The sequence below is a fragment of the Rutilus rutilus genome, assembly GCF_951802725.1.
Source record: "Rutilus rutilus genome assembly, chromosome: 10".
NCBI lineage: Eukaryota > Metazoa > Chordata > Actinopteri > Cypriniformes > Leuciscidae > Rutilus > Rutilus rutilus.
In genome coordinates, this window is record NC_140215.1 from 21098204 (window position 1) to 21115185 (window position 16982).

A 16982-nucleotide genomic window follows, 5' to 3' on the forward strand; every position below is an offset into this window, starting at 1 on the left:
TTGTTCGGCAATTGGCATGTTGTTATTCCCTGTTTTTTAAAACCGCGTTTCATTTGAGCTCTAGTCATTAATATGTGTAACGCTAAATCATATTTAGGTAATAAATGGCTATGGCTTAGTTGTTAAATTAGTTTTATTGTTTGTTTTAATGAAAGACCGTAACCCGGAAGCTACGGGATACTTCCGCGTTCACGGGGTTGTGCTGTTATTAATTTGACAGCAACAGCAGGTTGTGTAAGAAAGGACGCACGTGAGCTCATCAGTCTCTTCATCATTTACATTAAGTAAGTCAACGTTTTTCAGTTAAATGTTTTTTTATTTGATCTTACCTGACAGCACGATTTGAATATCTGTTACCTCCGATTAGGCACAGCATCTTTGACAGCGAGGTAGTTATAACAGCTGTATTTAGTCGTTAAACAGCAGAGGACATGATGTAACTTGTAATATGGTGGCTAGTTTGCTGCCCGCTGCTGGTTGTTCACAATACGTAGTGTTGAAAGTGAAGTTTAGAGCTGGACTAAATCATTGTCTCCTGCTCTTTTGTTTTTCTCAGACAAGTGGAAATGTCTAGCCTGTCAGCAGCCAGTGTGGAGGCTACACCAGCAATAGAGGGCACAGAGCAGAAGAAACCTCTGAAACCATGCTGTGCGTGTCCTGAGACCAAGAAAGCACGAGATGCCTGGTGAGGAAACTTTAGTCTATTAGTTCACGCTTTAAAGGGATATTACACAATAAAAATTAAATGCGGTTATCATAATCTTTCTCATGTTGTCCCAAACCTGCATGACTCTTTGTGAAGCACAAACTAAGAGAAACTGGATTGTGCTGCTCAGTAAATAAATTACGGAAAATCCAGGTTTTTCAAATTTAGAAAAGAATGCAAATCACCATAAAAGAAGTCAGTAATACTTGTATAATACTTCAAGTACTGCTGAACTAGTTCTTGACTTGTATTGTGGCAGATGCAATTCTTAATTTTCTCCTTGTGTGTGTGAACATCAAACCGGTTTGTTGCAACATGAGGGTCGGTAAATAATGACCGAATTTATATTTTAGGTTAACTAATCCTGTACATTTTGGCAAGATACTGTGCAGCTATGACATTTTATTGTCTTCACTGCAGCATAATTGAAAAGGGAGAAGAAAGCTGCACAGGTCTCATCGAAGCACACAAGGAGTGCATGAGGGCGCTTGGTTTTAAGATATAATGCCACCATCATGTTCAAATTGAGTGAATGGTAAGTGTATTTTCACTGTCTTGTGACAATGTCCTGCCAGTCTCTTACGAAGAAGTGATATTTCTTACATTTTTTTTTCTCACATTTTGGCCACCACAACCTTAAATCTTCTTAATGCAATTTTCAGATATCTCTATGCTCTGCAAATTGAAAAGGGTTGGTTCACCCCCAAATTATCTTTTTCGCTCCCTCATGTCTTCTACATGACTTCCTCAGTGGAATTATTTATAGCACATTCTCAAAGCTACTCTCTTCCATTCAATAAAAGTGAATGGTGACCACAGCTGTCAAGATAGACTAAGGAAATGCACAAAACTATTATATGGCTACAGAAGACTCTGAATATCGTGCAAAACTTGCATACTATTTTATATATATAGCTTTTTTGGAACTCGACTGCCTGGTCCTCATGTCTTTGTTTGAAACAGCAGCTCTGATATTCTGCTAAACTTCTCCTTTGCTCTTCCATGGAAGGGAGTAAATAATGACAGAATTTCCATTTTAGTGTTTTTAAATATTCAAAACAATCTTCATTTCTGTATCTCATGTTCTTGGGGACAATTGTTTATTTGAGGAATGAGTTACAGTATGTTTCCTAATTGTCTTTTCTTTCCCTTTGCAGTGTGTGTCAGCCTGTGTGAAATGGGACCTGGTGTGCACTTTTATTTATATTTTTACACTGGAGTGAAGATCATGCGGGGTGAATTTGTTCCTCTGAGGGAAATGTTGTCTGTCTTTTCTTTCTCTTTCTTTCTTATGTGTTTTACATGCGTTTATGGTCAATAAAGATCCTATGCAAGACGTTAAGCCATTCTCTTTTATCTTCATTTTGTCCTTTTATTTATATGAAATATGCATACATTCTTATAACAGTGCTGACTTTTTCCTTTTCAAGCCCATTTTAAACGATTCAGTCTAATTAATGTGTCAGATGTTTATTTGCTTATTTTATCATATACAATTATTGATGATGAAGTATTGTCTGTTGCTCGACACCATTCAGGCCAAGCAGTTCCACACAAACACTCTTCCTTCGGGCGTCCTGCTCGGTTGGCCTTTGAATTCCCTGTACCAGCGTTTGGCTGGTGACAGCTGCACTTAACTATGCACGCAGGCCTAAAATAGAGCTGCTGCTCCCAGCACACTCTAATCTGAGGTCTACCCACAGCGGTGCTTTTATTCTGCGTGCACACCTGGTGTGAAGCCAGCAAATGCATTTCATAATTTGCGTTTTCTCCTAAAGATTTTGCAAAGTTCATGAGCATAGTTAGTCACTGGCACAAACACAAGAACCGATTGCTTATTTCACTATTCGTCCTGCTTATAATTATATAGATCATGGTAATTTTTATTTTATTTAATTCATTAAATACCAGTATAGGCATATGTGCAAATGCATAATTGATATTTTTTAGATGTGAAATGTGTAAGTTGGCTCGTTCTGGTTTATTTCAGTCATTCAAATAGCTTTCAATGGTGCTTGACTGTATCTGCATGCCTCTCTTGCAGGGTACATGTCAAATTGACAGCTCTGAATAGTAGCTTTGACACTCTCTTATCAACTGTATCAGGTAGTTAAGCTGCACAAAACAACCAATATATATATTTCATTGCGTATTTTAGTTATGTTTTAAAAAATCTACCTTTTTAATTGTTTTTATTCCATGGCAGAAACATATGGAAGCTTGTTTTTGCCACGTAATAAAAAAAAAGCGCGATTGCGACTTTTTATCTCACAATTTGGACTTATTTCTCGAAAATCTGAGTTTCGCAATTCAAATTTTTATTTCTCAAGTTTATTTCTCAATATTCTTCAAGAAATTTCTTGCAATTCTGAGTTTGTCTCAATATTCTTCACAATTGTTCTTGCAATTCTGAGTTTATATCACAATTCTTAAAAAAAAAATATATATAAAAAAAGTTTATATTTCACAATTCTGACCTTTTTCTGGCAATTCTGAGTTTCTCGTAATTCTGAGATTGTCTCTCGAATCTGACTTTTTTGGCAATTCTTAAGCTTATATCTCAATTCTTTCTCGCAATTCTGAGTTTATTTCGCAATTCTGAGTTTATTTAATAATTCTGAGATTATATCTATTTCTCACAATCCTGAGTTATGTATAAAGTCAGTAAAAAAAAATTTAGGGATAGAAACTCGCAACTGTTAGATAGTCGCAATTATAATTTTTTACTCCATGGCAGAAACAAGATTACATAGTTTTATAAAAGCAATATTCATTACAATTCAATAAGCAAATAGCCCATGCTGTATTGTCAATAGGTCAGTTCTGTGTCATGCCTAACAACAGCAATTACCGCGGTAAAGTTAGTTTGCAGTTTTTTGCTATAAACACATGGTGCTTGTTCACATGTGAATTATATTGCATGTCACTCTTAGCGATTTTGACAATATAGCACAGCTTGACGTATCTTATTTAAATAATAATAATATAAAAGAAAGAAAAAAACTCCACTCCTGCACCCCATTGCTAAGCAGCAGAATAGTGTATTACATTATCTACCGACAATTGCTGGGCCAAGTTATGTGAAACTACACACAGGAATGGCCAGGGAGGGGGAGGTAAACAGTGTTACATGATCTCCCCTGTTATTTGATCTGTCTCAGATTCTTTAAGTATGCTGCCCCCCATAGCCTAGGACCCTCCTTCCCTCAAACACCAGAAGAACTGGAATACAAATTTACTGTTTGATTGAGAGAAAATGAGTGTTGTTGACATCTGGCAGAGCTTTCAAAGATCTTCCCAAATGTCAGTGAAAGCTTCTCTCCATGTCACTTGTTATCGTAACCACTCTGCCCGGCCATCATTGTGTTATGTTAAGTAGCGAGTCTGCTTTCTGTCCCTGGCTCTTTCCTCCTTGGGTTTCAATTCCAAACATGGTTATCCTTCTCATGGTCTCTACCCCCGCCTCTCCTGCTCCATGTTTCCAACAGTCTTCAGTCTAGTGTGGGTCAGGGAACAGAAGCAGAGACATTATAGGGCTGCATTTTTAAAGGAAAAGCGGGTGTCAATGGAACGGAATTATGAAGCTTCCTTCATTCCAACTGTTTCTGGCAGCAAGTGGTGCATTGACTGTTAGAGTCTGCGGGGAACAATCTTTTTGAATCTAATATCTAGGCTTTTTAACAACCTTTTTAATACCTTGGGCTTATGAACCACTACTTTTTCCATCAAGGTATTTGATGACACTTTTTTTAATTCAGTATTCCATTGAGAGACAGCAGAGGCACAAACATGAATAGTGGCGACTTTATTGACACCATAATTTACAATCACACGCTCTGCAATGGATGGACCAACAGCACTGAAGGTGCCATCTACCATCTGGGTAACACCATTCTTTTTTTGGGCTATATGGGTGGTAGTACAGCATATGGGGCTCTGTACATCTTCAGTTTTTTGGCTCCCGCTTTCCTCTGTTTGGCTATGTGGGGCTGGCTGACGGTGTGCGGCCTTGATGTCTTCATCTGGAACCTGCTGCTGATGCTGCAGTGTTTGGCCCAGGTGTGTCATCTGATTTTTCGGCTGATGCAGGAAGGTTTAGCCAACGAGGAGCTTTCTGCGCTTTACACGGCGGTCTATCTGCCGCTGGATGTACCTGTGCAGGTGTTCAAGGAGATCACGGCTGCCAGCGAGAACAAAGTGCTTTCTCTAGCGACTGAGGAGACGTATGCCGTGGAGGGGAAGACGCCCATTGATCAGCTGTCTTTTCTCATTTCTGGCAGGTGAGAAACAGAACATATCAAAGAGTTGTAGACATACATTGGTTCTCTCTCTATTAGTGGTTGATCTTGAACTGGTTTAAACACTGTAAATATCTGCTTTTTTACCTAAAAGTGTACCAACGTCAATGTTTGTTTTAGCTCGCAATATGCAAGCTGTTCATTCTGAGTCATAATAAATAGCACAAAAAATATTTTTGGGGGTCAATGACGTTTTTTGTCCTACCTAATAAAAAATAGTTAAAAATGCAATTAATACAGAGAGCAAACCTTGAATTGGACTCGTATTTGAGTTTGCGTCATTGATAGTTATTTTCCTGTTTATCAATGTGAAGCTGCTTTGAAACAATCTGTATTGTATAAAGTGCAATAGAAATAAAGGTGACTTGCATTCATGAAGAAAAAGCGTCATTAGTAGACTTTTATAATATAACATATTTTAATTAAACTGCTTATACGAAACACTTTTGTCTGCCAAATCATGTGGTGAAAAAAACAAACCGGAAATGATATCATAGAGAGGACCCCTGCAGACCCTCATGACTCAAGGTCAATAAAGGCCCGTTCACACCAAGAACAATAACTATAACTATAAAGATAACTATAATCAACAATAGCATTCTGTTTGTTATAAGTGAGTGCTGCAGTTATGTCATCTGCATGAATTCTCTAGTTCTGAAAAGCAGGATGGATTCTTGGCTGTCAAATGTTTTTATCATTCATCAGCAGGGGGAAAAAAACATCTTGAAAGTGATTCACCGGTTACTTTCCTCTGTGCCATTATCATTATAGTTGTGGTGTGGACTCTGCTTTTCTTTTTAATGTAGAATGATTTTTATAACCATATCTTTATCATTACAGTTAGTTATGGGTGTGAACAGGCCTTTAGTCTCTTAAAATCTCAGATAATTTGACATTTTATGACAAAGCAAGATTAGTTCAGGTTGCGGAATGTCATGGTGAAAATGCTTCCCCAAAATGTAATATTTATGAATTATTAATTCATATGTGTGATATTTATCTTGAAAATTATGTTGTAAACCTTTTTCGAAAATAATGATGTTTATGCTCATGTGTATTTAAGGTTAAAATAAATGTTTTTACTTTTTACCTCATGGTGAAACCACATGACATTTTTAGAGTCATTCAATTTAAAGTCACAATGAAACAGAATAAGTAACAGATCTTTAAATACATATTGTAATGTATATCACATTGTAATGTAATATATATATAGTAGGACTTGGTTTTATCCATCAGTTGTTGATTGGATTTTGAGATTGGGGAATTGCCCTCAAAAATGAATGTGAGCTTGCAGTCAGTTGTGGAGGGGTTCAGGGGTGGCGTATTTTTGTAGGACAGCCCAGAAGTTAGCATCACACCGGTTCCCTCAACAAAACCCCCATAGTATTTTTTCATTGGCTTTTGGATTATTGCAGAAAATATGGTGTGTGACTAACAAAAGCTTATGATTTTTATGAAATCTTCGCAAATGAACACTTTATGAACTTTTATGAGCAAGCTTTAAAAAAAAAATCACAAGAGGGTATTAGGCTACCGATGTATTTTATGTTGTAGAATAAAATGTGAAAATATGTTGAGCTTGTGTTCACCACAGACCTTATTTCAAGCATTTAACCAAAAACCTATTCAAAAAACCCATTGACTTCAGGATGATGGAACTGGAAGTGGTAAAATGCTAACTTGTTTCTGGGTTTTAGCCTACACAAAATAAGTCATCCCTGCACTACTCTATGAAAATCTGGCATATGTCACCAGAGAGAAGTCTTTCGTTTCACCGGGAGGTTCAGTTATGGCATTTAAAAAAAAATGAAACATCCGCATGGATGAATCCTTCACAATGATATCAATAACATGCATTTATAAAATAGGCGAGTTTTCATTTCATACTGACTTTAAGCTTATTCAAAACCATATTAAACCAACATTAATACAAAAAAGGACACTTCTAAGAACTTGACATATGTGTTTCTGCTTTTACAGGATTAGAGTGTCCTTAGAAGGTCAGTTTCTCCATTACATCTTTCCTCACCAATTTCTTGACTCTCCTGAATGGGAGTCTCTAAGACCAACAGAGGAGGGCAACTTCCAGGTATGATAACACTGGTTTTATGTTATTGGGTACATCATGGCAACATATTTTAGTCTGTGCCATTTTGCTAAATTATTCAGTTCATGCAACCATGAAATACTGCATGCCTTTAAACATCCCATGACCCTTTTGACCTCAGGTGACACTAACCGCAGAGACTGACTGCCGTTACATCTCTTGGCGCAGACGTCGGCTTTACCTTCTGCTGTCTAAGGATCGTTACATCGCTCGACTTTTCTCTGTCATGCTCGGAAGTGATATTGCTGACAAACTGTATTCTCTCAATGACAAGCTGTTTGCCAAGAGCGGTGTGCGCCTTGATATTCGTCTGCCCAGTCTCTACCACGTCCTCGCCCCCTCGCCACAGGGCAGTGAGGGTGGCAGCACTAGCTCACCGCCCAGGGGAAGCCAAGGAGATCCCACAGTCGTGAAGGCTGATCCAGCACCGTCTAACCAGCGCTCAGATGGAAGAACCTTCCATCCGGACCAGGGAAAGACCCCTGTGCCCAAACCTCCACACCAGCTCTGGCCCTCAGACACAGAGATGCCCTCTGGTGAGGACTCAACCAGCTTGGTTCTGGAGGACTTTGCTGATATGACAGGCTCCCTAATGGACTACGGGAGTGAGAGGGAATATTTGAAGTAAAGATTGGGGTTTTGAAGCTTAACACACTGGAACACTTCTTAAATCACAATGTAAGTACACAAGTAAGGATTGACGGGTGGGTCGGTATAGACGGGGCTGGTTTGCATGAAGAGGCACAACTGTACTAACTGGACATTTGAGCTGCACAAACACTCAGTGATTAAGAGAATGCAGACTGATGAATGTGCATGATGAATTGTTATATTTTGTGCTATTTTTAGACCTGGATTATATTTATGTCTTTAGTGTCATCTGCTGAATTCACATGGAGGGAAGGAAGGACAATAGTTCATTCATATATAGTGATTATTATATTACATTGAAAATTAATATTCTATAAGAATATTGTTTTGAACAAAAAGTTGCCCAGATGTCTTCAAAGGTTAAAAAGTAAATGTTTTTTCCTTTAAAAATCATTTCTCTTCTTATTATATTGATAATACTATTCATTTAAAATTGAATTATAATAAAATACTTTACATTGTAGGCTTATTATTGACAGGGACCCCGTTGTAACATCCTACAAGGTAAAAAGAAAAAACGGATGACATCTAGTCTTAGTAAAAGACTAGTAATATCAATATCAAATTTATTTCTGGAACACAGTTCTAGTAGTGGGATTGAATGTGAGATTGAATTAGTGCACTCAATAACATAATGCAATAATGGTTTCAGACACCCAAATGGCTGTTCCCTCAAATAGTGCCCTATTTAAAGGTTTTGGCTTTTAGTAAATATGTTAGCCTTGCTGTTATATACAAGCTAGTGTGCTCCAAAACAATGACAAAATTCGCATTTAGAAGACCAAACCCAACGTTGACAATCAAAATGAAAATCAGGTTGATGTCAGAATCCAACGCCAGATTGACATTAATCTCCAACGTTGGACAGACATTGTATTGTGGTTGAAAGTGAAAATCGGGTTGACATCAGAAATCAACATCATTCGGGTTCTGACGTCAACCCGACTTTCATTTCCAACCAAACTGACGTGACTACTTTCTACTCAAAGACCTTGACAGAAATGTAGTGGAGTATATTGGTCTTTCAAATGTAGTGAAGTTAAAGTAAAAAGTTTCCAGAAAAAAATAATACTCAAAAAGTGTACTAAAGTACAGTACTCAAGTAAATGTCCTTTTTACTGTCCACCTCTGATTATTATATTAAAACTATTAATTTAGCAGTGTAGGCTTTGGGTTACTCTTTAATAATTACAGTATGTTTAACTTTTAATTGTTTTACCACAAAGAAAGTCTATGGTATGTCCTAATTTAACGTGTGTCCTTTCTGGCAGAGGAAAGGCTCCCTTGGGTGAGAGATGAGTTTTATTTAGTACATGGTAGTGGAGTTATATTCAGTGTTTCCTTCTTAGAATATTTTGTGTTAGATGTTTCTATGCTTAGAATGAGACTGTCTTTATTTGATTACATACACTTGTGCCAGAGGCTGGATGAAAGACTGGAAGGGGTTTGGGATATCCAGGGATCCAAACATGCCAAGTCTGTTCATCCAGCAATCCAGCACTCCTCCCTCTCCAAATACTTGGCTTTGCCAGCAAGGGGCAGATTGCACTTTGTAGGGTACTGGATAGTGGGACAGGTGTGGGAGGGGGAGGGTTCCGTTGTCATTTGAGACATGACCTTCACACGCTAGTTTCCAAAGGAATGAGGTATATGGATCATGTCCAGAAATACAGCCTGTCTTACCGAAAACGATGTGGGAACTACACCGATGGATAAAAACATGTCTTTAAATATGATTATGTTGTGCTGAATTGCGTTATGGAATTTATTTCAGTGTTGAAATAATTCAATGACATTTTGATGTGCCATCAGAGGATGATACTCCAGGAAGTCTTCCACTTCGTTCCCAAAGAGGACGTGCCCCACTGGCCCCTACTGACACCCCAAAGCTGTAGGAATGGTTTCAGCAGCATAAAGACCATCACATCTGAACGATTTCTCCATTAAATAACCATCATAGCGGTTTACTTTTATATGATTGAAGAAAACATTAGCACAGAACAGTAAACGATCCATCAAATGTACTTTTGTTTAGGACAAAACAGATTCACAAACCTTTTTTTTTTCTGATACTGTGCTATATATGATTCCACATCGCTGTGATTTCAACATGGCTGTTTTACATTTATTCGAAATGGCATGTGCTTGTTGGTTAAATCTGTTTGGAATACTGTACAGGATTTGTAAGTTAAAAGCAACAAATTAGACTTTTCAACACAAACAAATCAATTTTTATTTAATTTGAACACCTCAGAGTTTATTGATAGTAGGTAGATACTGAGATGTATTACAAAAGTGTGTGCTTTATCATAATAGGAAGTTAATAAATGCTCATCATGTACTGAAACTGTATACTGACCATGTTATGAAAATGTATTTTCATGGGGCCAACTGTTAAGTGCTGGGTTAAAACCGTGACTTGATATTGATGCCATTTCAAAGCAGAGATTAGCCTTATTACTAATTGTGAATGGACAGATACTAATTTGTAATATCAAGTATGCAGTGTGCAGTTATAAACACTAATCAGAGTGCCAAAATATAGAAATTCTGTACCTTGAGTATACATTTTTAATCATTGAAAATGAACCAGTATGTTCAGCACATACATTAACACATAAAATAACTGCTGTATGTTGAATGACCGACTTTCATAATTCACAATATTTTTGTTGTTGATTGTTGTCTAACAAAACTAAACAGAAATTCAGGTACGTTAAATTCCTCTCGACTGAAATATCATTATAACACTCTCTGGAACAGTGCACATAAAAACAAAAGTATCTGAAATCATATTTTACATTATTTGTGAAAACACAATAAATATATCTAACAAAGCATTTGTGTCCCCTTGTATCCTATTTATGTCTTTGTCACCGAGCTTTAATGTCTCCTAACCTAAATATGCTAAAAAAGTTTTAGTGTGTGAACTTCGCTTGAAAGCTGGTTAATGTATAAGCTCTCTTAAGTAGATTTCGTGTTGTTTTATTAATTTAGCACACTTGTACAAAGTCATGTGACCATGGTGCTCCCCGTCCAATATTAATGTTCTTCACGCATAATGGATCCAACCCTCTGCACACAGAGCACAAATAAAATATAATTAAATACAGTATTACATTGGATGTGCACATTTGATATCTAAATCAAAATATTGTGTAATTCCTGAAATGAGTGTGCAGAAAGAGTAAAGTAAGTTTAAAGGCAAATATTAAGGCTGCATTTACCTGGTGTGAGGGACTTCAGAGATGCATATATACTCAAAATGAATGTCTCCTTGTCTGTAGAATCGAGCTCCTGTGTTTTTCAGCTGCACTGAGTCAATTTTACACAGTCGCTCCGGGTGTGCAGCCACCTTTTTATACGCAGTTTCATCTGTATGTCTGAAAAATAATGTACAAACATATTCACACACATGTTTTAAACAGTTAAAGGGCTGAACCTGTAATAAATGAACACAGGCTATGGCTCATTGATCATGACTTGCTGGTAAAACTCGAAATGGAATACACACAGTTTGAATTTTAGCTCTGTCTCAGGGAGTCCTGTAGAGATCAGGGTGAGCTGAACCTCAGCAGTCTTGTCTAATGTGGAAACCTTCAAATCCACAACGATGTGATGCGCTAAAAAAAGAGTATGGGCATGAGTGGCATTATTATGTGTCATTGACATAACACTTCATTTATTTACTGTTACATATGGCAGTAAAGTTTCTATTGATTACACTAAGCCTGTAGTGACTTTTACTTTTTATTTTTGGGTGACTATATTCTACCATTCAAAAGTATGGGTTCAGTATGATTTTGTAATGTTTTTGAAAGAAATGCTAACCAAGGCTTGTTTTATTTGAGTTAATATGAAAGTATAATTAAGACATAAATCAAGGTGTTAATACATGCAGTATCTGTGAGAGTGGACTAAATGCACAAAGTCATATACCACAATATGGAGCCGTAGCAGTGGTCAGGAGATAGACTTTCTCTTGATTTGGCAGTGGAGTTGCTGTTATCCCACTGTTCTTTAACAAGCCTAAAATACACACATATAGAAACAGACACTGACGGAGAGCAATTGGGCAAAGGCTTGTGTCGTACATTACGTGAATTTTTTTTATCCTTTTGTTACATAATCAGCCTCAAGTGAAACATTTCCAGCAGTTTGAGTCACTCATGCACACAAAGAAAAAGTCAAGCCTGATTAAACACCTAAATGAACTAGGACATCAAGGTCATTACCGTCCAAAATTAGATTAGCATGCAACCCCCCGCAGAATTGTTATTCACATTTTCACTAATTGAGGACATGCGTGTGAACCATGGCCATCCTCCTTATGAAGACACATCTCATCATTTGAACTACAAAAAAGTTTGTCCATCAAGGTTATTTTAGTAAGAAAATGTAAAATGTTGATTTAATTAAATTCAAAAGCTACAGATTCTTGTCACTTTTAAGAACAACATGTGTAAAACATTTTTTTACATATATATTTGTGTTCACAATCAGACTTAAAAATGTTCAATATTTTTCTTTAAATCATCCTGTTAACTTTATTACCTATTTGTGGGCATGTGCCATTGAAGGGTCCCTCACAGGTGATGCATTTTCCTGCCAGGAATTCCTCATAACTGGAGCAGGGGAAACCAACAAGCAGACAGGAGCCGTTCAGGGCGCTCATGTAGACATGCAGTGCCCTCATGTGGTCACAAATGACATAGCCATACACTGGAAAGTAGATAAAAACTGACAACATAGACAGATTCTGAAGCTACGGTACATTTTTAAGCTTAATACCTCTGTTAGTGTTTGGCCAGCTTTTGCTGGCAACTTACTTGAAGCAAACCTTGAGCGTGCGCAACCGGCTTGGTCCATTCCACCATTTAAGAAGAAGTCCACATGTCCGACAGGAATGGATATTCCAAAGTCTAGCAAATGTACACATTTTCAGTTCAGTTGTGTTACAGGCTACTTCTGTATTAAAATAGCACCAGTGGCATACTTATATGAACTCTTGTAGTTTAATAATAAATGTCCTGCGTTCCAAAATAAATGAAAATAGATTTACAGTCAGAGTCAGTGTGGATGGCCTCAACAAACAAGGCATCAGATGAATCCAGACGGTCAAATGGATCAGCACTCTTAAACATGGGTCCTGCTGGGTCCAGACCTGTGCACACAAAACTCACATACAGTATATGTTCTGTATGATACAAAATGATTCACATTTAGGATTCTGCATAAACACATTACACACTTTAGTTTAAAGTATCAAACAACATCTTGTTTTCTCACCAAGGTTGTGTGGTGTAACAATAAGTCATTGTTTATTTGGAGTGCACTCGTGGCCTCTGCTTTTGTCTGAAAGACTCTTTCAGTGTGGTGCAGTGTTGGTCTTTGTTCCACTCATAAGTCTAGCATCTTCGTATCAGGACAAAATGAACAGCCTACATGGTCCTATGGCAGGCTTTATCATTACATAGAGTCATTATGCAATTGCATTACGCAAATCAGAAGAGACTACGCAGATAAGCGCACAAATGAAACCCGGTTTTTAATAATCTTTCTTTTTTTCTTGACAAATGATATTGTCAGCATAAGAATTTGAGGGACAAGCTGAATTGAAAATTTAACATGAATATTAGAATTGAATTATGCATTATTTTCATTATTTTGTTGTGCAATTAAATTTTATAGTATTTTATTTGATAAATTGTGAACATATCTATTAATAACATGTGCTTTAATGACATTTAGAAGATTATGATATATTTTCAATATGGTCTCTTATTTTATCAACTTATCAATTTACTTTTATTTAGGCATTGAATTAAAATATTACCTGTGATTCGACCCAGCTTGCCTTCAAATAGGGTCCCCACAAATCCACACACATGTGCTCCAAGACTCACACCGATGAAATGGAAAGATTCCAGTGTGCTTCCATACTTCTACAAAAGAACATCAGTGTACTTTTAAATGTCATATTACTCTTTGCAATGTACTTTGCGTTGACTGTTACTATTGATCGTTGTGAACAAGTTTATTATGTTATTACTTCTGCCAGATGAACACTGCTTACAGAGGACTCAACAGCTGTGCAGCCATTTGTATGTAGTGGTCAAGTGTTCTATAATGACAATGGATTCTATAATACTTTGACATAATCGGAAAAATTACCGTAAGCTGATTGATAAGCACCGATATCTGCACTGCCACCTCCTTGTAGTTCTCTACTACCAGGTTATAAGCAAAGGAGGCTCCATAGACCCAGTCCACCACCAGAACGTTCACGTCCTCTTCCTGCAGTAGAGCCTGGGCTAAGCCACTCACCCAGGAAGGTTTACTGCCCATGGCTCTGAATCGCAGTAAATCAAGGAATCATCTGCGTAAGAGATCATTCACATGGACTTCTTTCCTGTTACAAAATGCTGCTGATTAAATGCTTCACCTGTATCCATGAACAATGACTTTAGTGGGGAGTGATGAGTTGAAGTAAGCCGTGTGTTTCTGGGTATGGTTGAGGCAATCCTGCGTGAATAGGCTGGCACAGTCTGCATTCTTTCGGGTAAGGAGAAGGTACTGAACCTGGAGCTTGGTGTTCTGTCTGTATTCCTGCCAGGTGGTGTTGTTGAAGTCAGCACACTTGCTTCGGGATGGTTCCTCATCACCTGTAAAGTTGTACGCATGTGAGAGCTCATGAGTATCCCAAAAAGTAAAACACATTTTTGAGATTTTATAACCTATAATTGGTAGTTTTACCGGATTCACCTGACACTGCTTTCCCTGCAATTCCCAGATGTGTAAGTTTGACATATAGAGGCGAATTTGTAAAGTGAAATATTATGAAATGAACTTTGAAAGGTTAATAATTTGTATTGAATTTAAATACAAACATATTAAATTGCAGCCACCAAAAATGCAAGCACTATTAAAGAAAATAATTTTTCATTTTGATTAGTGCAATTCAACATGTTTTTTTATTCCAATGATTTTGTACTTTCATTTTGTAATTCTCAGTCTGCATCTTTCGATATTTTAAAGAGGTGAAATGGTCTCTTTCAATGAAACAATGGATTAGTAAACATTTAAAATCAAATTCTGTACGCACTTACATTCACAATTGTTGATCTGTGAACCACTTATTGACACACTATAACTTCAAGCAACTCCAAATAAAACAGCTGTACTCAATCATTTAAATACATTTGTGTGTGTTGCGTTCACATACACCTAATATAACTGGCATAATTAAAAATGTAGCAAATATGATCTTACCCACAGCAGAGGTGACACACACTGACAAACAAACAAAAGCTTTGATCCATTTCCAAGCCATGGCTTTATTGATCAACAGTGCTAAATCAGCTGAGTGAGAAGTTTCTGCTGGTTAGATTCCTGTTCAAGAGCAAAATCGTTCTTTGTCTTTCTGCATCCTTTCAACGTGTGTTGTTCCTGTTCTTCAACTAGTTGCCTTAAGAAGCCTGGAATCCACTTAATAGCCAGCCACAATCTGTTACACAATGACTGTTTCTGAGAAAAATGCTACAATATCCGATTAAGTGAGATGAAGGGCTTTTCCTTTCGTTCCTGGTGTGCTGTTATAAACCATGTCAGCATGTAAACCTGAGAGAAATTAACTCCCTGCATCCATCCTGTGATAGCTTATGTAGCTAATGGTGACTTTGTATTGGACTACAATAATGAAAAACAAGTGATCAGTCCACTGGTCTGCAGCTGGTTGAGAACCCATGACCTCACAGATGAAATGTTTGATTGTTTATCCCGAGGCTGGACTCTGGCCTCTTTAGCACAATGTCGAGCCAAAACTCTCAGAAGGGTTTTAGATTAATTGAAGTGAAATTAACACAATCAGTTGGCATCACTTGAAAGACATTATTATCAACAGCTATTTGTTTGTTCAGACTCCCCCATACAGCTGTCTTCTGCCAAAATGTTGTTCCTCAGAATATCACAACTTTTAAATTCTAAAATCCACTCAAAAATCAAACAAAAATCAAACAATCAACAGCCTCAACTCCTCTAGACTGTAAAACGAGGTAAAATTATTGTAGTGTACCAGCCATGTAAACATGGCCTGGATGCACGTCTTTGACTGTTGCGCTGCGTCTACTTCTGTCAGAGTTTTGCACCTGAGATTTTAGGAAGCCTTGTCAAGTTCATAGTTCACATTTTGTTCAATTTCAAAATAGTCAACTTTTGCGATTGTTTCCATTCCTCAACACTGCATCTCAGGTCTGCAACGCACAAACAATATGTGCCCCTTAAGTTTCTTACACAATATTGCCATTTACTTTGTCAATTTTTACTCGGCAAACGAAAATAGTTCCTGGACAATACAGAAGTGTTTTTGAATGAATCGGTTGAGTAAATGAATAAATTCAGTCACGTGTCGCCACCTACAGGCGTAACAATCACAACAAGAGACACAGACTCAAATAGGTAGACACGGTCTAAAATGAACACTCGCTGTAATGAGGTTAGTTGATAAGGGAAAAAGGAGGTGGAAACCCGGCGAACATTTAACACACTTAAATTATAAAATAAAAATAATAATGATAAAATAACACAAAATGAAAGTAAAGCGGCAGCCCCTCATGGACGACTGCCACACACACACACAAACAAAACACAACGTAAATACCACAGGCCTGGTCCTCTCTCTTCCTTCACTGTCGTCACTCCTTTAATCCATCCGGAGCTCCTCCGTGAGATGGCCGGTGTGGCAAACAGTGTTACTCCCGGGTTACGCCGGTGTTACTCCCTCTGTTCTCACGGCTCTTGGTCTCGCACCGCTTGTCACACTCGCCAAGCGCCAAATCCGAGTAAAATCTGTGTTGGCGAGTATATGAAACGGTGTCATTTGCCAGTTGGTCTGTAACATTTTTATGAATTCTAACAATGCAATGTTTTGAGAACATGAATGTGAACGACACTCGAGACAGATGAGGGTAAGGGAACTCAATTCGTTTCTCACACGCTGTGTGTATGGGAAGTGTTGTGTGCGCACACATCCGAACCACGTGCACATAAATCCGTGTCTCAGACAGCGAGCAATTTTTGAATACTGAATTCAGCTCTCTTTCACGTCTTGTTGCAGTTGAACAGACATATTCAAACAAAATTGCCAAAATTCCCATCTTGGCAAGTATCCTCGTAAACAGTCAGTTTTGTCTTAATTGACTGCCAACATTTAAGAAAG

General features: G+C 37.6%; 3 protein-coding genes across 7 annotated transcripts; 2 read left to right on the forward strand and 1 right to left on the reverse strand.

The window, feature by feature from the left end:
* Positions 1-163: 163 nt before the first annotated feature.
* Positions 164-2048, forward strand: cox17 (cytochrome c oxidase copper chaperone COX17). Its single transcript, XM_084420821.1, has 4 exons — positions 164-284; positions 557-685; positions 1127-1241; positions 1864-2048. The coding sequence occupies exons 2-3, from the start codon at positions 567-569 to the stop codon at positions 1209-1211; spliced, it is 204 nt and encodes a 67-aa protein (XP_084276947.1). The 5' UTR covers positions 164-284; positions 557-566; the 3' UTR covers positions 1212-1241; positions 1864-2048.
* Positions 2049-3584: 1536 nt separating this feature from the next.
* popdc2 (popeye domain cAMP effector 2) lies at positions 3585-10971 on the forward strand. Of its 3 annotated transcripts, none has more exons than XR_014628919.1 (4): positions 3585-4986; positions 6988-7096; positions 7236-7792; positions 9578-10604. XR_014628919.1 is itself a non-coding variant. In XM_084420897.1 (4 exons), exons 1-4 carry the CDS (start codon positions 4496-4498, stop codon positions 9658-9660), a joined length of 1098 nt encoding a protein of 365 aa, XP_084277023.1. In that variant the 5' UTR covers positions 3585-4495; the 3' UTR covers positions 9661-10971. The 3 variants fall into 3 exon arrangements, 2 of the variants coding, with proteins under 2 accessions (XP_084277023.1, XP_084277022.1); XM_084420897.1 differs by having other exon boundaries at positions 7236-7650; positions 9578-10971; XM_084420896.1 differs by having other exon boundaries at positions 7236-7738.
* Positions 10310-16507, reverse strand: pla1a (phospholipase A1 member A). Of its 3 annotated transcripts, none has more exons than XM_084420894.1 (11): positions 16425-16507; positions 14211-14430; positions 13940-14117; positions 13602-13710; positions 12828-12929; positions 12595-12687; positions 12320-12505; positions 11705-11794; positions 11280-11388; positions 10993-11148; positions 10310-10840 (listed from the first exon to the last, which is right to left on the reverse strand). In XM_084420894.1, the coding sequence occupies exons 3-11, from the start codon at positions 14111-14113 to the stop codon at positions 10759-10761; spliced, it is 1101 nt and encodes a 366-aa protein (XP_084277020.1). In that variant the 5' UTR covers positions 14114-14117; positions 14211-14430; positions 16425-16507; the 3' UTR covers positions 10310-10758. The 3 variants fall into 3 exon arrangements, with proteins under 3 accessions (XP_084277020.1, XP_084277019.1, XP_084277018.1); XM_084420893.1 differs by lacking the exon at positions 16425-16507 and adding an exon at positions 15038-16416 and having other exon boundaries at positions 12320-12487; XM_084420892.1 differs by lacking the exon at positions 16425-16507 and adding an exon at positions 15038-16416.
* Between the last annotated feature and the right edge of the window lie 475 nt (positions 16508-16982).

Bases quoted from the DNA above. Each gene is read 5' to 3' on its own strand.
- cox17 (XM_084420821.1), top strand. From the start codon at position 567: ATGTCTAGCCTGTCAGCAGCCAGTGTGGAGGCTACACCAGCAATAGAG. The intron at 686-1,126 runs GTGAGGAAACTT...TCTTCACTGCAG, and splicing joins AAGAAAGCACGAGATGCCTG to CATAATTGAAAAGGGAGAAG.
- popdc2 (XM_084420896.1), top strand. From the start codon at position 4,496: ATGAATAGTGGCGACTTTATTGACACCATAATTTACAATCACACGCTC. The intron at 4,987-6,987 runs GTGAGAAACAGA...CTGCTTTTACAG, and splicing joins TCTTTTCTCATTTCTGGCAG to GATTAGAGTGTCCTTAGAAG. The intron at 7,097-7,235 runs GTATGATAACAC...TTTTGACCTCAG, and splicing joins CAGAGGAGGGCAACTTCCAG to GTGACACTAACCGCAGAGAC.
- pla1a (XM_084420892.1), bottom strand. From the start codon at position 15,098: ATGGCTTGGAAATGGATCAAAGCTTTTGTTTGTTTGTCAGTGTGTGTC. The intron at 11,389-11,704 runs GTATATGACTTT...CTCTTTTTTTAG, and splicing joins TGCTACGGCTCCATATTGTG to CGCATCACATCGTTGTGGAT. The intron at 10,841-10,992 runs GTAAATGCAGCC...CTCTGTGTGCAG, and splicing joins TCTGAAGTCCCTCACACCAG to AGGGTTGGATCCATTATGCG.